Source organism: Leptodactylus fuscus, chromosome 1 (genome assembly GCF_031893055.1).
Source record: "Leptodactylus fuscus isolate aLepFus1 chromosome 1, aLepFus1.hap2, whole genome shotgun sequence".
In the NCBI taxonomy this organism is placed as follows: Eukaryota; Metazoa; Chordata; class Amphibia; order Anura; family Leptodactylidae; genus Leptodactylus; species Leptodactylus fuscus.
The window spans coordinates 234168942-234195607 of NC_134265.1; the positions used below are offsets into that span (position 1 = coordinate 234168942).

At 43.2% G+C, this 26666-nt stretch overlaps 1 protein-coding gene across 1 annotated transcript in view; it reads right to left on the reverse strand.

Moving 5' to 3' along the window:
* DNAH6 (dynein axonemal heavy chain 6) overlaps nucleotides 1–26666 on the reverse strand; it is a 285907-nt gene that overhangs the window by 185077 nt on the left and 74164 nt on the right. The window contains exons 33-39 of the mRNA XM_075284265.1: nucleotides 25810–26365; nucleotides 24118–24240; nucleotides 22187–22369; nucleotides 20438–20581; nucleotides 17614–17835; nucleotides 16209–16356; nucleotides 11572–11729 (exon numbers count right to left, since the gene is read on the reverse strand). Of these exons, the coding sequence (XP_075140366.1) occupies nucleotides 11572–11729; nucleotides 16209–16356; nucleotides 17614–17835; nucleotides 20438–20581; nucleotides 22187–22369; nucleotides 24118–24240; nucleotides 25810–26365 (1534 nt within the window). The remainder of the gene's footprint in view (nucleotides 1–11571; nucleotides 11730–16208; nucleotides 16357–17613; nucleotides 17836–20437; nucleotides 20582–22186; nucleotides 22370–24117; nucleotides 24241–25809; nucleotides 26366–26666) is intronic.

Genomic DNA, 26666 nt, shown 5'->3' on the forward strand with positions numbered 1-26666 from the left:
AGCCGTCTCAACTTCTCCCGGTGTGGCGTCCCCGCCTTGCACCAGCACGTGTCACTCAACATCAGGTGGGCCCTTAGTTCCGCGCTTTGCTGCAAGGTCCACTTGACCACCGACACTTGGACAAGCGCCTGTGGTCAGGGATGCTGCAGTGCTTATCTTTAATGACAGGCAGGGTGAATGTGGTGGAGTCTGTTCCTCGGGTGCAAACTGGGGTGGCCTATCTCCTCTCCCAGGCCAAAATTCATGGCAGGAGTAGACTGAAACCCTACGACGCTGCAACCTCCACCACAGCTACTAGCGGCAAACGCTAAAACACTGGTGTGGGGAGACGTCAGCAGGCGGTGCTGAAGCTCATCAGCTTGGGGGACAGACAGCACAGTGCCTCCGAGGTCAGGGATGCCATCCTGGCTGAGATGGCATTTTTTTTTCCCTGCTACACCTGGGGCCTGGCATTTTTACGCCTGTGATAATGGCTGGAACCTGGTAGCGGCTCTGGAGCTTGCCAGCCTCCAACACGTTCCATGTTTGGCCCACGTCTAACCTAGTGGTGCAAAGTTTTTTAAAAACATACCCAAATGTACCGAAGCTACTGTTGAAAATGCGGCGCTTGTGCGCCCACTTTTGCAAGTGCACAGGAGTCGCTGCTAGCCTAAAAACACTCTAGCAAGGCCTACATCTGTCCAAACACAGGCTGTTGTCCGTCATTCACACACGCTGAAACCCTACAATACCATATCTTGAGCAGGGTGTGTGAGCTGCACAGACCTTTGATGGAGTTCCATCTACAAAACCCAAGGGTTCCTCAAAGTCAGCAACCAAAGTTTCTGCACCATGAGTTTCCAGGGGTGGCAGAGTTATGGCTAGGGGAAGAGGCATGGATAGGGATGATGTCTAGGGGCAAAAGCAGTGTGGATGTGGAGGCAAGCTAAGCAGGAAAAACTGGGGGTACAAGCTAAGGCATGGACTGGGGTGATGTCTAGGGGCAAAAGCAGTGTGGATGTGGAGGCAAGCTAAGCAGGAAAAACTGGGGATACAAGCTAAGGCATGGACTGGGGTGATGTCTAGGGGCAAAAGCAGTGTGGATGTGGAGGCAAGCTAAGCAGGAAAAACTGGGGGTACAAGCTAAGGCATGGACTGGGGTGATGTCTAGGGGCAAAAGCAGTGTGGATGTGGAGGCAAGCTAAGCAGGAAAAACTGGGGGTACAAGCTAAGGCATGGACTGGGGTGATGTCTAGGGGCAAAAGCAGTGTGGATGTGGAGGCAAGCAAAGCAGGGAAAATGGTGGCTAGAGGCAAAGGGATGTCCATAGGCAGCAAGGGCAAAGATGCAAAACTCTCCCGTTTCAAGAATTTTCCTGACTTGTTTCCCCACAAAACATTCCTGGGAGGAGGGCTGAAACACCACCCTCCTCCTCCTCCGCTGTTAGATTTACCCCAGCTACGAGCTGAAAACGCTGCAACACTGGTGTGGGGAGACGTCAGCAGGCTGGGCTGAAGCTCATCAGCTTGGGAGACGGACAGCACACTGCCTCTGAGGTCAGGGATGCCATCCTGGATGAGATGGCAATTTGTTTATCCCCGCTGCCCCTGGGGCCAGGTTTTTTAGCTTGTTGGAGGGCTCTGGAGCTTGCCAGCCTCCAACACGTTCCATGCCTGGCCCACATGTTCAATGTAGTGGTGCAATGATTTTTAAAAACATACCCCAAATTAGCTGAGCTAAGGGTGAAAGTGCGGCACTTGGACACCCACTTTCCCAAGTCTACAGTACCTGGAGCTAGCCGCAATACACTCCAGCAAGGCCTACATCTGCCTGAAGCACCTACTGTTGTGCGAGGTCACCACACGCTCTAACCCTAGATACCGTATGTTCAGCAGGGTGTGTGAGCAGCAGAGACCTTTGATGGAGTACCAGCTACAAAACCCAAGGGTTCCTCAGAGTCAGCTCCCTCACTTTCTGCACCATGAGTTTCCATGGGTGGCAGACTTATGGCTAGAGGCACAGGCATGGATAGGGGTGATGTGTAGGGGCAAAAGCAGTGTGGATGTGGAGGCAAGCTAAGCAGCAAAAACTGGGGGTACAAGCAGCCGGTGACATCATCACTGACAAGCACAGCTGTCTGTCAGCTGACAGGCTGACTTTCACCAAAATGAACAGACAATGGATAGACTCATCATATACATGTCAGTTACATGACAAATTTAGTGCAATTTGCAAGTCCAAGATGGTTTGGAGATCTGCGGAGAGGAATCTCACCACCTCTTGCGGGTGCCATCATTTGGAAGGCAAGCCCTGGGCTCAGTGGGTGAGAGCAAGCGCAGGATAATCGTCGTTTGGCCTGGCGGCCACTGCCTCTTCCACTGTTGACAGGGCTGGCGCTGCAGTCCAGACCAGGAGCCAGGACACCTCCACATCTGCCTCTGACACTTTGGGGAGTTCACCCTTATCCTCACCTTTTCCTGCCATTTCTCCTTTTGCCCGCGCCATCATGCGCCTCTTCCCAGCAACTCCCCATCTCCCAAGCCTTTCATTTCATGCTAAAGTACAGCGCAACCCACCCACATGCCCAAGGCTTCAACGGCCTCATCTCAAGAAATCTGGCCCAGGAGATGTTGGAATCCCGGCTGGGGGACACTCTGCCCTTTTTGGGCAGAGTGTCTACTGCGCCACCGCACTGTGCCGTCCACACCAGCACTTTCCCCCAAACATGAGGCGGTCCCTAAATTCAGCGCTTAGCCCTAAAGTTCCATGTGACCAGTTACGAATGGACAAGTGCATGCGGACAGGGACGCTACCTTTCAATTTGGGCACAGTGGTTGAATGTAGTTGAGGCGTGGACCGGGTCGCAAAATGTGGTGGCCTGACTTGTCTCCCCACACAACATTCCTGGGAGGAGGGCTGAAACACCACCCTCCTCCGCTGTTAAATTGACCCCAGCTACGAGCTGGAAACGCTGCAACACTGGTGTGGGGAGACGTCAGCGGGCCGTGCTGAAGCTCATCAGCTTGGGGGCCAGACAGCACACTGCCTACAAAGTGAGTCATGCCATCCTCGATGAGACGGCAATGTGGTTTTTGCCACTGCACCTGGGCCCAGGCATGTTGTCATGTGTGATAATGGCCGTAACCTGGGATTGGCTCTGTAGCTTGGCAGCCTGCAACATATTCCATGCCTGGGCCACGTTTTTAACTCATTGCTGCTAATCTTTTGAAAAAGGTACCCCAATGTTCCTGAGCTACTGGTGAAAGTGTGGCGCTTGTGCGGATAGTTTTTAAAGTGTATAGTTGCCGCTGCTAGCCTCTATGCACTCCTACAACGCCTGTACCTGCTGGAACAACGGCTGTTGTGCGACGTCTCCACACTGCTGGCACTAAACATATCATGTGTTGAGCAGAGTGTGTGAGCAGCACAGACCTTTGATGTAGTTCCAACTCCAAAACCCTCGGGTTCGTCAAAGTCAACTCCCTCAGTTGCTCAACCATGAGTGGCCATGGGTGGCAGACTTATGTGAAATCCCATCCCATCCATTGCACTGGACACGAAACATTAGCATGCGCTCAGCACAACTTCGGATATGGCAGATGCGTTAAGCAGGGTGCAGGGTACAACACAGACCAGGCCCGAGCACCAGGAACAGGTGTTAGAAATACTGCAGCATCTGCCATTTCCTTCCAATTTTGGGGTTTTGGACCCGCCACCGACTTGTCTGGACCTAAGTGGGGATCATGAGACACAGTTGCCATCAAGGCAAGCTGTGGTCATGTGCGGTTTGCAGTAAGGGGGCAGTGCGCAATTGGAAGAGGAGTTGGTGGATGACGAGGCCACCGACCCCACATGGACAGGGGTGATGTCTAGGGGCTAAAGCAGTGTAGATGTAGAGGGAAGCTAAATCAACAAAAAACCTGGGTAGAAGCAAAGGCATAAACTGGGGTGATGTTTAGGGGTGAAAGCAGAGTAGATGTGGAGGGAAGCTAAGCAGCAAAAACAGTGGGTAGAAGCAAAGGCATGCAAAACTCTACCCTGTTGGAAGACTTATTCCTAGGTCTGGAACACGTTAATGGCCCCCCTGGACAAATTACTGCCACTCAGGGGCCTAGTGTCACCAGGAGGGACAAGTATAGGCGCATGTTGTGGGAATACCTGGCCGACACCAGCTCTGTCCTCTCTGATCCCTCTGTGCTCTACAGCCTAAACTTATTTTCTCATCTTTTTTTCTGAACTGCACATCTCTTGCCTGCTTCCTTTGGGATCTTAGAAATGGTGGTCCACTTCCACAGATGGTAACTTCAATAGACAGTGTAACGGGAGTAGCTGAGGGATCGCTGTCTTAACCACTTTTTGGCACAAAATTAACTTCCAAAGCCAAATATGGTGCAAGTATATGATGCAAGGACACCTACACACCTATCTCTGACACATTGGGGAGTTCACCCTCATGCGCCCTTTTGGCCTGCACCATCATGCGCCTCTTCCCAGCCACTCCACATTTCCCAAGCTTTTCATTGCAGGCAGAAGTACAATACAACCCACCCCCATGCCCAAGCCTGTAACAGCCTCATCGATAAACTGCTGGCCCTGGAGATGTTGGTGTTTGTTTATGCTTCTGGAGACCCAGGCCTTCCGTCAGCAGATGGCAGCTGGGGCACCTCCCTATGCTGGGCCTAGCCGTTACTACTTCTCTTGGTGTGCTGTCTCTGCCTTGCGCCTGCATGTGTCCCATAACATCAGTCGGGCCCAGAGCTCTGCGCTTTGCTGCAAGGTCCACTTGACCACCGACACATGGACAAGCGCCTGTGGTCAGGGATGCTGCAGTGCTTATCTTTAATGACAGGCAGGGTGAATGTGGTGGAGTCTGTTCCCCGGGTGCAAACTGGGGTGGCCTATCTCCTCTCCCAGGCCATGGCAGGAGTAGACTGAAACCCTACGAAGCTGCAACCTCCACCCCAGCTACTAGCGGAAAACACTGTAACACTGGCATGGGGAGATGTCAGTAGGCCGTGCTGAAACTGATCAGCTTGGGGGAGAGACAGCACAGTGCCTCCGAGGTCAGGGATGCCATCCTGGCTGAGATGGCATTTTTTTTTCCCTGCTACACCTGGGGCCTGGCATTTTTGCGCCTGTGATAATGGCTGGAACCTGGTAGCAGATCTGGAGCTTGCCAGACTCAAACACGGTCCACGCATGGCCCACGTTTTCCAACTTGTTGGTGCCATGTTTCTTTGAAACCTACACCATTGTGCCTGATATACAGGTCAAAGTGGGGCCATTTTCGTAAGTGAGAACTAGCCTCTGCTAGGCAGAAAACATTCAGAGCACACTCCTCTCATCTTTGCACCGTTGGCTGGCGGAGGAAGACGAGGGGGTTGGAGTGGCATCTGATGTCCCTATCCCACACGAGGCTAGAGGGTGCACTTCAGTGCATCCCATTGCTTCACCACAAATGGTGTGAAGGGGAGTGGAAAATGGAGGAAATGGAGAGTGACCCTTACAGTTGGGGCCAGCAAAGGCATGCCAAGTAACACACTGGCACACATGGCTGACTTCATCTTGGGTTGCTTTTCAACACATATTTCACATCATGAAGAACAAATAATACTGGATTTTTTCAAGCCTCGAACCCCGGTCTAGGTCTAATGTCTGTTCCTTTCTTATATTAGGGGAGAGGGAAAAAAAATTACTTCAGTGATACGTTTAGCGTACATAGACTGACTATTAATGTGTATCCCACTTAGTGTTGTTAGGGTTACACACCGTCACAACCTGGCTAAAGCTTCTATAGCTGTTAATAAAGTCAACATAACTTTACGGTATCCAAAAAGACAGCTGGTACCGACAGAGAGCAAGACAAATGTCACCCAAAGCTGTGAGCTCTGAACACCCACAGTGACTTTGGCGTCATCATCATTATAAGGGAGTGGGTGGTAATAAATAACTTGGCAGTGCCTAAAACCCAAAAAGCTTATACAACTATATTTACATTAAGATACACAAATGAAACTTTTTAGTAGCATGTCATGAGACAAGCTGATAAGCTCTTCCTTTGTGCAGTGCTATTTGAAAGTTAAACGCTGCCTTTATTTTAATTCTGGAGAAGGTGCAGACATTAGATTTAGAACATGTTGTCTTCATTGTCCAAATCCTCTATATAGGTAACGCGTTTTTCGGGCCGAGCTGTCTGGGAACGAGCTGGTGCAGCACTGACAACCTGGGTGAATATGGCAAGAGCCTGAGATGTAGGGTGAATGAATCCCCAAATTATTTGTGGAATTCCCAGTGAGACAATGGCACTGTATACCAGTATTAAAAATTGTGGGTGCACATAACCCCCATATATTCTTTGAATTCCCAGTCAGACAATGGCACTGTATACCAGTATTAAAAATTGTGGGTGCACGTAACCCCCATATATTCTTTGAATTCCCAGTCAGACAATGGCACTGTATAGCAGTATTAAAAATTGTGGGTGCACGTAACCCCCATATATTCTTTGAATTCCCAGTCAGACAATGGCACTATATACCAGTATTAAAAATTGTGGGTGCACGTAACCCCCATATATTCTTTGAATTCCCAGTCAGACAATGGCACTGTATACCAGTATTAAAAATTGTGGGTGCACGTAACCCCCATATATTCTTTGAATTCCCAGTCAGACAATGGCACTGTATACCAGTAGTAAAAATTGTGGGTGCACATAACCCCCATATATTCTTTGAATTCCCAGTCAGACAATGGCACTGTATACCAGTATTAAAAATTGTGGGTGCACATAACCCCCATATATTCTTTGAATTCCCAGTCAGACAATGGCACTGTATAGCAGTATTAAAAATTGTGGGTGCACGTAACCCCCATATATTCTTTGAATTCCCAGTCAGACAATGGCACTATATACCAGTATTAAAAATTGTGGGTGCACATAACCCCCATATATTCTTTGAATTCCCAGTCAGACAATGGCACTGTATACCAGTATTAAAAATTGTGGGTGCACGTAACCCCCATATATTCTTTGAATTCCCAGTCAGACAATGGCACTGTATACCAGTAGTAAAAATTGTGGGTGCACATAACCCCCATATATTCTTTGAATTCCCAGTCAGACAATGGCACTGTATACCAGTATTAAAAATTGTGGGTGCACATAACCCCCATATATTCTTTGAATTCCCAGTCAGACAATGGCACTGTATACCAGTATTAAAAATTGTGGGTGCACATAACCCCCATATATTCTTTGAATTCCCAGTGAGACAAAGGAACTGTATAGCAGTATTAAAAATTGTGGGTGCACGTAACCCCCATATATTCTTTGAATTCCCAGTCAGACAATGGCACTGTATAGCAGTATTAAAAATTGTGGGTGCACGTAACCCCCATATATTCTTTGAATTCCCAGTCAGACAATGGCACTATATACCAGTATTAAAAATTGTGGGTGCACATAACCCCCATATATTCTTTGAATTCCCAGTCAGACAATGGCACTGTATACCAGTAGTAAAAATTGTGGGTGCACATAACCCCCATATATTCTTTGAATTCCCAGTCAGACAATGGCACTGTATACCAGTATTAAAAATTGTGGGTGCACATAACCCCCATATATTCTTTGAATTCCCAGTCAGACAATGGCACTGTATAGCAGTATTAAAAATTGTGGGTGCACGTAACCCCCATATATTCTTTGAATTCCCAGTCAGACAATGGCACTATATACCAGTATTAAAAATTGTGGGTGCACATAACCCCCATATATTCTTTGAATTCCCAGTCAGACAATGGCACTGTATACCAGTATTAAAAATTGTGGGTGCACGTAACCCCCATATATTCTTTGAATTCCCAGTCAGACAATGGCACTGTATAGCAGTATTAAAAATTGTGGGTGCACGTAACCCCCATATATTCTTTGAATTCCCAGTCAGACAATGGCACTATATACCAGTATTAAAAATTGTGGGTGCACATAACCCCCATATATTCTTTGAATTCCCAGTCAGACAATGGCACTGTATACCAGTAGTAAAAATTGTGGGTGCACATAACCCCCATATATTCTTTGAATTCCCAGTCAGACAATGGCACTGTATACCAGTATTAAAAATTGTGGGTGCACATAACCCCCATATATTCTTTGAATTCCCAGTCAGACAATGGCACTGTATAGCAGTATTAAAAATTGTGGGTGCACGTAACCCCCATATATTCTTTGAATTCCCAGTCAGACAATGGCACTATATACCAGTATTAAAAATTGTGGGTGCACATAACCCCCATATATTCTTTGAATTCCCAGTCAGACAATGGCACTGTATACCAGTATTAAAAATTGTGGGTGCACGTAACCCCCATATATTCTTTGAATTCCCAGTCAGACAATGGCACTGTATACCAGTAGTAAAAATTGTGGGTGCACATAACCCCCATATATTCTTTGAATTCCCAGTCAGACAATGGCACTGTATACCAGTATTAAAAATTGTGGGTGCACATAACCCCCATATATTCTTTGAATTCCCAGTCAGACAATGGCACTGTATACCAGTAGTAAAAATTGTGGGTGCACATAACCCCCATATATTCTTTGAATTCCCAGTCAGACAATGGCACTGTATACCAGTATTAAAAATTGTGGGTGCACATAACCCCCATATATTCTTTGAATTCCCAGTCAGACAATGGCACTGTATAGCAGTATTAAAAATTGTGGGTGCACGTAACCCCCATATATTCTTTGAATTCCCAGTCAGACAATGGCACTATATACCAGTATTAAAAATTGTGGGTGCACATAACCCCCATATATTCTTTGAATTCCCAGTCAGACAATGGCACTGTATACCAGTATTAAAAATTGTGGGTGCACGTAACCCCCATATATTCTTTGAATTCCCAGTCAGACAATGGCACTGTATACCAGTAGTAAAAATTGTGGGTGCACATAACCCCCATATATTCTTTGAATTCCCAGTCAGACAATGGCACTGTATACCAGTATTAAAAATTGTGGGTGCACATAACCCCCATATATTCTTTGAATTCCCAGTCAGACAATGGCACTGTATACCAGTAGTAAAAATTGTGGGTGCACATAACCCCCATATATTCTTTGAATTCCCAGTCAGACAATGGCACTGTATACCAGTATTAAAAATTGTGGGTGCACATAACCCCCATATATTCTTTGAATTCCCAGTCAGACAATGGCACTGTATACCAGTATTAAAAATTGTGGGTGCACATAACCCCCATATATTCTTTGAATTCCCAGTGAGACAAAGGAACTGTATAGCAGTATTAAAAATTGTGGGTGCACGTAACCCCCATATATTCTTTGAATTCCCAGTCAGACAATGGCACTGTATACCAGTATTAAAAATTGTGGGTGCACGTAACCCCCATATATTCTTTGAATTCCCAGTCAGACAATGGCACTATATACCAGTATTAAAAATTGTGGGTGCACATAACCCCCATATATTCTTTGAATTCCCAGTCAGACAATGGCACTGTATAGCAGTATTAAAAATTGTGGGTGCACATAACCCCCATATATTCTTTGAATTCCCAGTGAGACAATGGCACTGTATACCAGTAGCAAAAATTGTGGGTGTATATAGCCCCAATTCTATTGCTAGGGGACTTGCAGGGTATTTCTGAGGTGAAGGTGGGGGGGCACACCGTTGGAACGGGGATTTGGGGTGTATATATGGGGTATACGGGAATACACTGTCAGTGTGTTCCATTCAGGATCCTGGGAAAGCTGGGTTGCGGCGATTGAGCCCGTCAGTGCCACGTTACACTGACAAGCTTCTCCCTGGAATTGAAGTTATATGTAAGCCCAATATATTCTTTGAATTCCCAGTGAGACAATGGCACTATATGGCAGTAGCAAAAATAGTGGGTGTATATAGCCCCAATTCTATTGCTAGGGGACTTGCAGGGTATTTCTGGGGTGAAGGTGGGGGGGCACACCGTTGGAACGGGTATCGGGGGTATATATCGGGTATACGGGAATACACTGACAGTGTATTCCATTCAGGATCCTGGGAAAGCTGGGTTGCGGCGATTGAGCCCGTCAGTGCCACGTTACACTGACAAGCTTCTCCCTGGAATTTAGCTCTTATAAGAGCTGTTGGTTGTCTTCTCCTTCCTATCCTAGCCTGTCCCTGCCTACCCAGAATCTAAGCCCTAGCTAGCTGGACGGAAACCTCCATCCTCGGTGAATTGCAAGCTCAGAATGACGCGAACCTGGGCGGCGCTGTTCTTTTAAATTAGAGGTCACATGTTTTCGGCAGCCAATGGGTTTTGCCTACTTTTTTCAACGTCACCGGTGTCGTAGTTCCTGTCCCACCTACCCTGCGCTGTTATTGGAGCAAAAAAGGCGCCAGGGAAGGTGGGAGGGGAATCGAGTAATGGCGCACTTTACCACGCGGTGTTCGATTCGATTCGAACATGCCGAACAGCCTAATATCCGATCGAACATGAGTTCGATAGAACACTGTTCGCTCATCTCTAGTAGGTAACTTTATACATGTAAAAACTGAGATAACCTTGAAGGTTAGCACTCCTGCCTTATAATACATAAGCAAATAAATAAAGTGATATGAGTATGGTTGCAACTTTGTAAGGTCACTGTTTGAGGAAAGATTTGTCCTACAAATCGAACAAAACAATATCCTTTCACATATTAGTCACTTAAGGTTACTGGACAGGGTCAACACAATTTTCCAACAATAAAAAAAGCCTGAGTTTGATACCAGACATTGATATATGACAAATCCCTGCCACTTCATCATCCAATTTCAATTGACACTTGACCTTGACAGACCAATCCGTCACTCATCACTGTTGAGTGTCAAATCTCTTATTGATTCATGTGTGACCCCTGGCCTTCTGAAAGCTCGAGCTCCACCAGTTCTGTGTACTTTCTCCAGAGCCGTAACCAATGTAATTATTAATTCCTGATCATTTAGGACCTTCATTATCTTCTCGCTCTTGTTACATTTATTACTATGGTCAAGCACCCAACTGGCTTGTCCAATGATGGGTTATATTAGAAAGTACTACATGTACCTTTTCAGTTACATGTAACATAAATGTGTTAACACTACATACAGGGCACATGATGGTTCTTTATTTCCTTTTCTATCAAAGGAACAGGTAACAAGATCTATCATAGCAATACCAATATTGTGATCATTTTGCGTCAGTGAAAGGAAAGCGCATGTTAAAACGATTTCACAGCTTATACAGAAAAAGTTCTCTGAAATGTTGAGAAACTTTGCAAATACACCGATTGTAAGTTACAGTCAGCCAATAGTGTTTACTCAATTGAATGGGTCTTTTCTTCTTTTATTCCTCTCTTTCCCTCTGGGCCAGTTTTGGAAACTACATGTGCTTTGAGGTTTTGCTCATATGTTTACAGAATTCAGTGGTAATGTGTGAACAGAATAGAAGATTTCCAGAGACAAAAACCTCACATAAAGGTAGCATGAAAGAAAAGTTATTACTATATACCCAAGGGTGAAAGTTCACTTCTAGAATAGATGTAAGTATAAAGTTTATTACCTGAATTTCTTTCCAAAACATTTTTTCTCTGTCATAAAACCCTTTGAAATCTTGGTACTGACGCAATAATTCAATAGGTGGTTGAGATCCATATCGATCTAGTTTTGGCATATTTAAATCATCTACAAATATGATGACTCTTTTGTTTCCAGGGGCACCTGTGTAAATACAGATCAGACAGTATTAGGCCCATATTGATCCTAGATATTAAGCTACAAGCATATATACAACATTAAAGGTTCTGTTTTCGCAAGAAGACCCTGCAATTAAATGAGGCATAACTGCTATAGGAGTTTGTGATAAGTTAAAAAGCTAATTTTATTTATATCAATTTAGCTTTTTTAATTAGAATTTTAAACATTAAGAAATACTGAATCACATTTATTATAAATATATTAATAATATAATCAATGAAGCAAATAAAATGTAAGCATGTGTATTTACCTACGAAAGTTTGTCCTGTAGCACCATCATGTGGTGGAGTGAGGTATGTAAATGATTATTATCTAGTTATGTTACATAATGAAATGTGTACATTCAGTTCACTTAAACATAGAAGATCAAAAATAAAGCTGCTCTACTAGATTTAATTAAAATTTAATGTATTTTAAGGTCTTCTGGGATTTCAAATCCCAATGACTAACATCAGACTAAGGCTGAGGCCCCATGTTATACTTGCTCAATACACACCTGGCTTTGGCTCAAAGAAAAAAAATGCAACAAAATCTACAATTAAAAAAAGCAGCATTTCCGCAACATGAGGCCTTAGGCCTGGTACACATGCATTTGGTATTCCATTTGGGGAGTCTGTTTGGGGATCCCCGAACGGAATAACAAACGCATTAAAAAGCGGTGAGCAATGAAAGCACACGGACCACATAGACTATAATGGGATCCGTGTGTTTTCCGTGCGGTGTCTGCATGAATCATGTGGAGAGAAAAGTAGTGCTTGAAGTAGCCTTAAATGTTTTTATTGACAATTTTAAAGTAAAACAAGCTAAGCAAAATATGAAAAAACAGGATGGTAAAACACTCCCATAATCTATATTATAAAAATGAATTTCTGTCTGTCTGTCTGTCTGTACTCTAATGCGAACCAAACGACTGGACCGATCTTCACCAAATTTGGCACAGAGATACTTCAGATATCCGGGAAGGTTTAAGACGAGACTCCAACTCGCTTGGACGTACCGTTGCTGAGATACAGCATTTCAAACACAATGCCCCCCCCCCCCCCCCCCCCTTAGCCAATACAAACCTGCAAGTCTTTCACTCATATTCCAACTGCAATACACACGGTCACTCCACATGCACAATACAACACTGATATCCAAACTGAGATACACGCATCAGAGGATTAGATACACAGATCAGCACACAGTATCACATGCCAGAGGATTAGATACACGGGTCTGCACAAAGTCCCACACACCAGAGGATTAAATACGCATTTCTGCACACAGTTCCACACACTGAAGGATTTGATACGTGCATCTGCACACGGTTTCACACAGTTGTACACGCCATAGGATTAGATACACGCGTCTGCACACAGTACCACATGCAGTAGGATTAGATACGTGCGTCTACACAAAGTTCCTCACGCCGAAGGATTAGATACACGCCTCTTCACACAATACCACACAGGGGAGGATTAGATACGTGTGTGCACACAGTACCACACTTTGGAGGATTAGATACATGCCTCTGCACACAGTACCACAAGCCAGAGAATTAGATACGTGTCTCAGCACACAGTATCACACGGCGGAGGATTAGATATGCGCGTCTGCACACAGTACCACACGGGGAGGATTAGATACGCGCCTCTTCACACAATACCATACAGGGGAGGATTAGATACACGTGTCTTCACACAGTTGTACACGCCATAGGATTAGATACACGGGTCTGCACACAGTCCCACACACCAGAGGATTAAATACGCACTTCTGCACACAGTACCACATGCCATAGGATTAGATACGTGCGCCTGCACACGGTTCCACATGCCGAAGGATTAGATACAGGCGTCTACACACAGTTCCACACTCCAGAGGATTAGATACGTGCGTCTGCACACATTTGTACACGCAATAGGATTAGATACACGCGTCTGCACAGAGTACCACATGCCGTAGGATTAGATACACACGTCTACACACAGTTCCACATTCCAGAGGATTAGATACGCACGTCTGCACACAGTTGTACACGCCATAGGATTAGATACACGCGTCTGCACACAGTACCACATGCAGTAGGATTAGATACGCGCGTCTACACATAGTTCCACACGCCAAAGGATTAGATACGTGCCTCTTCACACAATACCACACAGGGGAGGATTAGATATGTGTGTGTGCACACAGTACCACACTTTGGAGGATTAGATACATGTCTCTGCACACAGTACCACAAGCCAGAGAATTAGATATGCGTCTCAGCACACAGTATCACATGGGGGAGGATTAGATACGCGTGTTTACACACAGTACCACACGGGGGAGGATTAGATACGCGCGTCTACACACAGTACCACATGCCATAGGATTAGATATGCGCATCTGCACACAGTACCACATGCCGGGGGATTGGATACGCGCATCTACACACAGTTCCAAACGCCGTAGGATTAGATACGCGCCTCTTCACACAATACCACACAGGGGAGGATTAGATACACGTGTCTTCACACAATTGTACACGCCATAGGATTAGATACACGCGTCTGCACACAGTACCACATGCCGTAGGATTAGATACGCGTGTCTACACACAGTACCACATGCCTTAGGATTAGATACACGCGTCTGCACACAGTACCACATGCAGTAGGATTAGATACGCGCGTCTACACATAGTTCCACACGCCAAAGGATTAGATACGTGCCTCTTCACACAATACCACACAGGGGAGGATTAGATACGTGTGTGTGCACACAGTACCACACTTTGGAGGATTAGATACATGTCTCTGCACACAGTACCACAAGCCAGAGAATTAGATATGCGTCTCAGCACACAGTATCACACGGGGGAGGATTAGATACGCGTGTTTACACACAGTACCACACGGGGGAGGATTAGATACGCGCGTCTACACACAGTACCACATGCCATAGGATTAGATATGCGCATCTGCACACAGTACCACATGCCGGGGGATTGGATACACGCATCTACACACAGTTCCACACGCCGTAGGATTAGATACGCGCCTCTTCACACAATACCACACAGGGGAGGATTAGATACACGTGTCTTCACACAGTTGTACACGCCATAGGATTAGATACACGCGTCTGCACACAGTACCACATGCCGTAGGATTAGATACGCGTGTCTACACACAGTACCACATGCCTTAGGATTAGATACACGCGTCTGCACACAGTACCACATGCCGTAGGATTAGATACGCGCGTCTCTTCACACAATACCACACAGGGGAGGATTAAATACGTGCGTCTGTACACAGTACCACACGCCAGAGGATAACATAAGCGCGTCTGCACACAGTACCAAATTCCGTAGGATTAGATACGCACGTCTGCACACAGTACCACATGCCGTAGGATTAGATACCCACGTCTACACACAGTTCCACATGCGAGGATTAGATATGCGCCTCTTCACACAATACCACACAGGGGAGGATTAGATACGTGCATCTGCACACAGTACTGCACGCCAGAGTCATTAGATATGTGCGTCTGCACACAGTTTCACTTACTGGAGGATTAGATACGCGCCTCTTCACACAATACCACACGGGGAGGATTAGATATGTGCATCTGCACACAGTACCACACCAACAAGGATTGGATACTTGCATCTAAACACAGTACTACACGGGGAAGGATTAGATACAGCTTTACTCCAGATATCCATAACAACTGATCACAGGTTTTTCACTGACATCCAAAATGAGATACACATAATCACATGACGCTTATGGACATACACACAAAGCACATACAAAATACATCAGTGCAAAACTGGACAATTCTTATGGGGCCACTACACAAACATAAAATTTAATATACCCGTGCGAAGCCGGGTCCTCCCTCTAGTATGTCAATAAAAGTGAGTGATATACTACAAATTACATGATAAGGGGTAAGCATGAGTGGAAGGTTGGGGTAGCTGCTGTCGAGGTAATGTGGCCAGTCATATCAGCCTGCAACGCATAGCTTAAACAAGGAATAAAGTAAGCAGTTGGGTCCTATTTAAACACATGAACCATACTGAAGGTAGGGGGGGTAATAGCCCCAGGAACCTATAAAGTAAAAGAAAAAAAAATAGAAAAGAAAACCTACGTATCTAAGAATTCTCATTAGGATAGGTAAAGCCTGTAACTGAAACCACTTGCTCTGGCTCATGCACTTTTTTCTGAAAAGGTTTGTATGGCAACCACCCCACGCAAATACACGCTCATTTTTAGGTGTTATTGTGTACTAAACATTGAGTCAGATTTTTAGCCAAACGTATGTGGCTAGGTGTCTACTATCAGAAAATATAGAGGTATGTGGGTGTAGTGTGATTTTTCTATTTTATCATTTAAGTATTATTTATGCATGTCAAAAGTGTAAAAAACAATTGTCCTGACAGTGAAAGGGTTAAGAATTACATACCGAGAATGGTTTTCCGCTTCTTTTCCAATTTTGACTCTATTATTTCCTGTGTTCGTGCAGAGGAAGTCTGTGCTGAAAAGTTTATATACACAGAAACATAACCCGCTTCTTCTTGTATTCTGTTTAGCAATCCTCGAGCTACTACAGACTAAAATAGATACAAAAATCCAAACAGATCAATACATATATAAGATTTTGTTCTACTTAGAATGGAATCACTAAAAGGGGCTCTATTATTGGGAATAGTCATTTTTAACTAATCACATCCTTGGGAAAAGTCATTTTTAACTAATCACATCCTTGCATAGCCTTTAGAAAGACTATTCTACACCTACCTTTAGTATGTAAATTGCCTCAGCAGATTTTGAATAAGTCTGTTTTTATTCAAATACTAATTAGACTCGGTGCACCATCGTGCACTCCTCTTTGCTATTGTTTCCTATGGGTGTATACAGCACAGGCTGCTGTTGCTGATGATGATGACTCAGCTTTCTGTTTGCACTCATAATAATAGCAGAGACGAGTGCTGCTGGGAACTTCCTGTGCTGGCTGGAAGCTCATTAGCATGTGAATAAAAATGGACTTATTCAAAAACCACTGAGGCAATTTACATACTAAAGGTAGGTGTGGAATAGTCTTTCTAAAGGCTATGCAAGGATGTGATTAGTTAAAAATGACTTTTCCCAATGATAGAGCCCCTTTAACATCTAATGCACAAGTCATGGGGATGGTGGATAAAAGTATTCAATAGGACACTGGTCTTCAATGTTTGGATCCCCAATTCTTGTACATTAAATTCACAGCTTGCTTTCATAGCAAGGTAAGAACTGTGTCCTCACAGTAGTGTTACAAGTGTTAGACCCAGACATAGGGAAGCTTGCACACTGTGCAATAAATCAGAAGGTTACTTATAGTGTGATAAATGCTCTCAGCTATCATTCTTTCCTGAAAAGTCAAGTATATTCCCCACCACAGGACTAAGGAATACAAATAAGAAAAAACAATGCTACCACACACTCAAAGTTCGTTCTGATGTGGTGCTTAGCAGATATAGGGTCCTTCAACCCCACATCAATTGCAAGAAAATTCTGCTGCACACACTTGCATGAAAAAGGTGCAATAATTTATTACAGTAGCAAGAAGCATTACAGTTGTTACGCCATGAACATAAGGCAAAATTGGCATGTGAAAAAAACTAGATCAGAGGAACGTTTCGGTCATACAATCTTCGTCAGCGATCTAGTGAGAGGCAGCCTCAGGTGTGGTGTCCATAGCATGTGTGTGGATGGGTTTAGCTTTAATCCCAACCACTTTGCAGGTTTAGTAATACTCATCTTTTTTTCCGATGAGTGTACGCAACATGTGGCCCCAGCCTTAAATCATATCTAATCATATCTACACCCACCTTGCCAACGCCAGTAGTGCCGGTAAATAGTACAGAATGTTTCACAGCCAGTAGTTTTTCCATAAGATATCCATAGCGCACAGTATCAGTTGTTGGAACCAGCATTTCAAAAAATGGCACATTGCTGTTATACTTAAAAGAAGGGATAATTCTCTCCCATGGATCCAGTCGCTTTGTGTCAAAGTCTATATAGACACTCCACAGGTCACCAGAGGATGGGAGCTAGAAGATAAGAGTAACAAAGACATATCAAATTAGGCTGGTACTGCTGTCTGCTCATACTTGCTAATCAAATAGAAATATGTATGATTAGTATGTTATATACAATATTCGTTAGCACATTTTTGTAAAGAACTTCAAATATAACAATATGAACTGGTAATAATTAAAGAAGCACTCCAGCTAAAACAATTTTTCATCATTGTACCCCTCACCTGATTGTCTTACACTTTGCACTTTTACATATATATCAAAATCATTGTCCAGCTGTTCAACCTAGGCTGAAATATCAGAAGTGTCGAATAAAAAACAGGCCAGGGAGTTTGGTATAGATATTTGTAAGATTCTTGTGAGGAGCTGCTATACTCTATCAGTCTCAGAAGGACCACAAAAGTGGGCATGACCAGAAGATGTGGAGCAGAGTATCCACAGCGGACTCACATCTCCAGCAGAGAGGGGAAGTATTTGGAAACATCCCATTCAATTTAGAATGGACATGGTAGTTCTTGCTAATACTTGCTAGCAATGGAAGATTTATGTGTAATTCTATGGAACGACTGCATTGGGAGGCAGAAAAGCACAGTCCAAAGTCCTCTTCTCATTTATGCAAGAAAGGGGTTTTGTAGTAGTGTACACATATAATTCTGACAAAGCATACTGATATAAGCCATTCCCAGTGCATGCCCTCTCAAAAGGGGTCAATGGTCTATCATAAGTCTCCTGAGAGGTAAGGGAGGACAAGAAGTTTCCAAGAGATCCATGTAGGGAGTCCATGCCTGTTCCAAATGGAAAAGTCTCGCTCACAACATTCCAACTTCACGTTAAGAGAGAAATGGGCTCGAGTCCATGCCTGGGGCAAAGTCCAGATTGCCTAACAATGGGAATATGGGGGATGCGGCAGATAACATCAATTCTATCTTGAAGAGGTTTACGCAAACAGTGTGGGTCCTATGGTCAGATGTGTTCTTAAGGCCATTGGGAGGGGGAAATCTAGCCCATGAAGAGAATGGAGGAGAATGCCTGTGGCAGATTTCTCAAGAGCGACCCTTTGCTCGATCAGCCTGTGGCAGCACCAGTCCAGTACTCTCTGAATGTGTGCTACCTAATAATATCTCCTAATGTAAGGAAGGCCAACTTCCCCTAGTGTCTTATGGAGAAATAACACTGTTCTGGTCAGGCTAGCGGATTTATTAGCCCAAATAAATTTAGTCAAGTCACGAGAGAGTACTGTGAAGAAGGTCGTGGCAATACATATGGGTAATGTCTGAACTACATACAGCAGATGGAGGAGTGCATTAATTTTGTAGACAGGAAAGCGCACGAACCACGTATGAAGATCTTTTGACCATTGCTGCACATCAGCCCTGATCTGTCTCTGCAGCACTGCATAGTTTCAAAAGAAGACTTGGTTTAAATTAACACCAATTCTGAGACCCATTTGATGTCTTCCGATGCCATTTGAAACGGGAGGGAATGAGATATTCATGGCAATTTCATGTAGTGGATCTTAAAGTTAGCTATACATTGGAAAGCCTGCAACTCCCTCAGTAAGGCAGGGAAGGAGGATTGAGGGTCTGTCTAGAAGAAGAGACGTCATTGGCATACGCTGCCACTTTGAGATTCTGGAGGCCACAAATTTCCGGTTTAGGCCTAATTCTACACATCAGGGACTCAAGCGAAAGCACAAAGATCAAGAGAGATAGAAGACAGCCCTGACATGTCCCATTACCAATTAGGAAGGAGGGCGAGGCAACCCCATTCACTCCTACCGAGGCCAAAGGGGAGGCATATAGAAGGAGATGATCCACAAATAAGTAAGCCTGCATCAAATAGATCCATTTCTTTCCAGTTTCAGCTCACTGAATTTAATTTTTTTTTTGTTTTGTTGTCTTTAAATAAAAGTAAGAAAATCCAGAGTAAAATCGAAAATTGTCCATAAACTTTAAAAAAAAAGTTTTTTATTTTTTGGCAAAATTGCCCAGTCCTACGGTAAGCACATATTCACATATGCTTCACTGCCATCTTCTTCATTATAACTGTGCGACAGGAGTCTGTCTAATCATCATCAGTAACTGTGATAGGAGCAAGTCCCCATGCACAGCCTGTGTGAAAAAGCTCATGCAGCTTCATCATAATGGAAGTAAGATTGTGACTTTTGGAGAAAACATGAAATCATGCAATTTCCAAGAGGTTAGAATAAGATTACGGGGTCCAACTAAAAAGGAGGATCTTATATATTTCAAAACAGCAAGCAATAACTATAAAAAAATATGTATATTAGGTATATTACAAGAGAAATTTACCAGAGTGTACAATAGTGAACTATTTAGATGACTTTTCATTTCCTTGTCATTAGTTTTCCTGAATATTTTGGAGTTACATAAGAATGAATATATTTTTCTTCAATTAAGAACTATTGATACGTTAAATTCAACTTTATTACAGTAAAGATATATTCAGTAGATTGTGAAACCCTGACACCTAGTGGCGAATTACATATGCATAACATACTGTAGCTTTTACAAATGTAAAGATAAGTATGAACCAAACTTAGATTTTATTATTAAATGTATGACTGCAGGGGGTGTAGGGGTGATATTCTTACCTTGGCTTCAGGATTATCTTCAAATTGTTGTCTGACAAATGTATCAAAAGCATCCCAATGATTTTCTGTTAGATTCCCACCAACAGACCAGAGGTAGCAGAAGACAAATGTCTGGCAGATGAGGCTATTTAGTCTTGACTGTTCCTGACAATCACAATAATAATAATTAATGAGCCAACATTTACTTACAAAACACACACATACACATATAGAAAAATCCAAATGAATGGAATTAGACAGCCGCTGGGCTATTGAATATCCTAGATTATAGGGTGGCCAAAGATATATATGTAAAACCTACTTGTACGGGTAAAAATCCTTTAGAAAGACAGCCCAAAATAAATCTAAAGCTACTATATTTATTATTATAGATGGCACTTCCCAATTTGATCCATGATAATGGAATCTCACTATATTTTAAATGGATACAAACTTGTCTCATTTTTAAGAGTTAATTTAGTAGGTCTCAGTCATACGGGTCTCATGCATGAGTTTGTTTGGTGTGACACACAGACCCTGTAGTCAGCATGCCTTGTGCCATTGTATGATGTTCTCTACAATATCCAAGAGACAATATATCTGAATTACAGAACCCGCAGGAGCCTGAAAACTGCATTAAAGTTGTTGTCCAAGCTTGGGAACTAATGGCCCATCCTTGGCGTAAGTTATTAAAGGGATTATATCATTAGAATCATATTTTTTCTCGATCACACGTAGGAATAGCCTTAAAGGGATCCCATCATTAAAATGCAATTTTTTGTGACTAACACGTGGGAATATCCTTAGGGAAGGCTATTCTTCTCCTACCTTTTGATGTCTTCTCTGCACCGCCGTTCGGTAGAAACCTCGGTTTTCTTCAGTATGCAAATGAAACAGCACTGGGGGTGTCCCCAATGCTGTGAGAGAGATCTCCAATGCCAACTCTAATTTCTTCAGAAACGGCCTCTCTGCACGTCTTTTTCCGGAGCTGGGTTCAAACTTCTAAGCATGCGCAGTCAGCTCTGCCAACGGGACTCAGGAAGAGCCGACTGCACATGCACGCAGCCATTTTTTTGTGGCTGCTTACCCCAACTTACTGTAAATGGTCGCTTACACCAGGCAGGCATGTGCAGTTGGCTCTCCCCAAGGCCCGACAGCAGAGCCGACAGCGCATGAGTAGAAGTTTGAACCCAGCTCCAGAAGAAGACTCGCAGAGAGGCCGTTTCGGCATTGGAGATCTCTCTCACAGCATTGGGGACCGCCCCCTGTGCTGCGAGAGAACTCATTTGCATACAGACGAAAAATGGGATTTCTACCGAACGGTGGCACAGAGAAGACATCTAAAGGTAGGAGCCTTTCTTAAGGCTATTCCTACATGTGATCGAAAAAAAAATGTGATTTTAACGATAGAATCCCTTTAACTTGAAATCGGTGGAGGTCTGACAACCAGGCCCTGCACCAATGAGCTTTTTTAGCACAGTGTACAGAGTCAGAAGCGGAAGGCTCTATACACTGTGTACAGCCCGGCAGCGTTATTAGCAGATAAATGGAAGCAGAGCTGTAATGCCGGCTCTATGCTATTGCCATCTACTTCAAGCTATGTAGTCTGTTCTAAAATCAGTTGACTGGTGAAGGGTCCTGATGTCGGACCCCCACCAATTTGAAATTAATGACATATTCTAAGGATAAATGACAACCCCTTTAAGCATTATTGTAACTCTTGTGTCTTGTATTATTTGGAAGTAACGTTAACCATTAGCATACACATACCATATTTAGGTCTGGTCCTCCTTTACCAAGCAGCAGTGATTCGAGTAGACAGCACAGTGTTGTTACTTTACTGATATCCACTTGAGAGATAGCTTGAGTGCATTTTCTGGTTACAAATTTGAGGCCATCCTCAACATAGCGCTCAAACAAATCCAAAATATAATGCTTAATGTCATCAGTCAGCTGCAGATTACAAAACATATGGATAAAACATGTCTAAAATCCACATACATTTGGAAATATATTTATGTGGCTATTAGCAGAAAAATCTGACTCAGAAAACAACCCCAAAAAAATTGTGACACCTTATTTAAAATTACAGTAATCCATCCTTTGTTAGATCAATTCAATTAATTCATTGATGGACTAATGTCTTTATCCAACCTCATCTACTATGTAACTATGTATGATTCATTTGAGAAACATGAGTAAACATAAAAACTGCAGAGAGAAATTCATCAGGTATTTTATACCAGTGTATGTCTGGTTGTTTATGTGCCAAAATTTGCAATTGTTGGCACATTTGCATCCTGTATGCCAAGTGGGTTTGTTCAGGACCGTTTTAACACATTGGATGGTCCTGTGCAAAGGTTTCATAAGTGGGCGCCCCCATCACCACCACTTATAAATACTTGCACCTGCACAAATTATAATGCCCCCACATAGTATAATGCCCCTTAATGGCTATCACACAGTGTAATGCCTCCCTAGTGGCCCATACAATATAATGCCCCTCATGATGTCCCCTTCCAGGTTACCCCCCAGACTCATGTCACCCTTCCCCCAGGTTGCCCCAACAGTGTCATGTGTCCCCCATCCCTCAGGTTCCCACCACAGTATCATGTCCCTCCACCCCACAGGTCTCCCCCCACAATTTCATATCCCCAACTGTATATATCAAAGAAAAAAACAACCTGAGGGGTGGGGGGGACATGATACTGTGGTGGGAAACTGAGGGGTGGGGGGGGACATGATACTGTGGGGGCAAACAGCTATTTTGAGAACACATTGATTTCATTGTGTCTATTCACATGTCTGTTTTTCTGACTGACTGTTTTTAATATTCTCTATCTCTATCCATTTTCACTGACATACAGACCCTATAGAAATCAATGGATCCATTTTTAACTGATGTAAAACAGATTGATGTACATTTTGTCCATTAAAAATGGATCTGTCAGTTGGGACAAAAAAGGAAGACCAATTAAAATCATCGGGTTTTTTCACTGTAATGCTGGACTCACACCGGCGTTTGAACTCCGTTTGGGGTTTCTGTCCCTAAATCTGCTTGCAAGCAGGACTTTTCTACAGGCTTCTATGTGTAACCGATATTTAAACAGATTAGTTTTCCGTTTTCTAAGCAGATTAAAAATGCTGGTGTGAACCTAGTGACAGAAACTAATGTAAAGCAGTTGACACTCAACCATCAAATATGTAAAATACAACAAAACGAATGCAAAATAACAACTGAAAACAAACATGTACGTCCACTTTAAGGCTGAATTCACACGGAGTAAACTGGCGCGATCTGGCACATGTACACGTGTCAGAGTGTGCGCGCTCAAAAAAGATCCCATTGATTTCAATGGGGGTTACGATCGTATACGGTGTGTAATTTTGCGCCCATAATTTTGCCTAACAGCTATTAGATTTGTCAAAAACATCACAGTCATGTGCATAGGGCCTTACGATGTTAATGCATCCCAGCAGAGCAGTATATTGTATATAATTGATGGTCACATGTTTTTTTGTAATAATTTAACAGAATTTCAGTGAAGAATAGATTTTAATTATTAATTATTCAGTAAAAATAGGGACTGGTTTTGCCATAGTGGCACTTGTTAATAATGGCCATATTTCTTACTAGGGTTCCTAGTTCTGGTATTTGTAACATTATCTTATGTCCACTTAAATTGTTCAGGGACGCTTACTTTAGGTGGAAGCCCAGCCATCCATGTTTGCACATAGGGCAGCCATTTAAGCTCCTCAGGATCTATATAAACCATTCCACATCGGCTTACAGTAGCAGGAGACGCGACTTTCAAATCTTGGACCTGAAACATAAAAAAATACAATAAAACAAGATAAAGTAATGGTTTATTACTTACTGAAAAGTAGTTGTGATTCTTTATTGGTGTGGCTAAACTAGCCATGTACTTAAAGATCATAAAACAGATGTTTGTTACAGTAGCGAGGAGGCTGAATGTTTACTTCATTGTTCAGCTATTTGGATTCAAGCTGCTCAGACACATTATACACACACAGTATGCAGAAATAAAAATAGCTTGCACACAGATGTCATGTGAATACGGTTTAATTGCCGCACTGCTTAGCTCGTAAATACATCTCGGAGCAGTTTTACTGCTTATTTCACTGCAAACTTATTTTCCTTTGAATTCAGACTTCCTTTGCATTTTGATGAGTCAATTCCATGACAATAGACCAAACAAATGGTTATGGGATTTAGAAAACACATCGTCAAATACCTTATTAAGCATTCAGGGTTACTAGAGGAAGGTTAGGACCCTCATCTATTAGCCAGAGCATAATGCAGCTACTAAGAACATCGCTCACTCTGGAGTACCCGGTACATCTGACAGCCCATTGATTTCAATGGCTATTGTGCAATGCCATACTTGCATAGTGGTGGTACCGCACGGAAACTGAATAAACTACAAACTGATCTCAGAGGCTCCCAGTATCAAACACTCTGTAAAAAGCTTAGGCCTTGTTCAGATGTGACATATTTGTTGTGAATCTGCAGTGCAGATTGTTCTATATGTAGATTTATGAAAATGTGCATATAGGTTTTGAAAATGCAATCCACATAAAGCTGAAAAATGTACTGAGAAGAAAATGAATATGTTGTGGATTTTTAAATAAACATTATGATCATTGCAACGTGGAAAGATTGTGGATTTTCACTCCGAATTCCAGCCATTTAGTGTATAGACGGGAAATGCACAGCACAATCTGTGTAATACATGCACATTTTGCTGAGGAATTGTGACAATTTTACCGTCCACAGTGGAAATATCTAATTAAATGTGGCATTAACCATAATTTTCATGTACTGTTTAAGGCTGGAGCCCATGGGATGGGAACGCCGTGATTTGCCCACGGCGGGAATACCGCAGGAAATATTGTGGCATTTTACAGTAATGGCAAAGTGGATGAGATTCTACCGAATCCCATGCCCACATTGTGGTAAAAAACGTGATGCGCACACACTGCGATTTCTAGAGCTGGCACGGTTTTGGAAATTGCAGTATGTCAATTATACCTACAGAAATGCCAAAGGTTTCCCCATAGGTATAATTGTAACAAAAAGTCTGCTCTGTCTAGAGCGCTGCAAGAAGAACCGCGATGCATTGTCACCACGTTTTTTCCCATAGCGCTTTATTGCTGCGGGACGTCCCATGGGGCTTCAGCCTTAAGCAGATAAGGCCTTTAGTCATTAAATATAGGGGGCAATGCTACTTTTTGGTCACCATTAATTCTAGAATCTTTACATGTTATATTACACAGTAATATTGTATTACAGCTTAAATCTTACCATTTTTGGAAAATTATTTGATTATGAATGGAAAATATAAAGCAAAAGATATGCTATAGTGAATTACCTCAAACACCATATGAATTTGGGGTGTGAATTTGATCCTCTCACTGTTTGCCAGGCAGAGCATCTTATTATCATCCAATACAGTATTCATGTTTTCAATCCACAAAGCATCAACAGGGCCATCACAGATAATCCACTTGTGGTCCTTAGAGGTGTCATTTACAGCTGACCGAACACTCAGCGCCATTAACCCATCCTTCCATTCCAAGGTCAGATTGTTCACTTCTCCATACAATTCTCCCATTGTGATGGATTTTGGATTTAGTACATATGTTTTAACTGGCTGGTAGAAATGATGTGTCTCACCCGCCTGATGCAAATCTGTTAGTGTATCTGCCAGGATCTGGTAAACAGTTGTTTTTCCCCCTCCTGTGGGGCCAACTAACATGACTCCATGTCTGACGATCATGGTCTCAAAGAACTGAATCACTTTGTGTACCATGCTGGACACAGGCTGGAGACCACGTGCAAGCATTACTTTAATGATAGTGGATTGTAACGTGCCATAGTCATGTTCAGGGATGACAACTCCGGGGAAAAGGTCAGATATAATTCCGCTGAAAAAAAAATACAAACAAATAATTGTTTAATATAAGGGACCGCTGAAAAATTCATTATTTGTACAGTGAGTGTGGCTGGAAGGAATCCCCCCAGTAAATGACAGTATGAAATAGTTACAAACAGTGGTACGACTAGTACCAGAAGTAATAGTGCCAGCAGTAGTGTACCCACAGTGACAACAATCTAACCCAGTACAGCTATACATGGAAAGCCACCTAACTTTCACAAATTGGTGAATGGCAAATATGTGCAGTTGTGCTTTGATAATTTCCCTCTTTTCTATTTTTCTTCAATGAT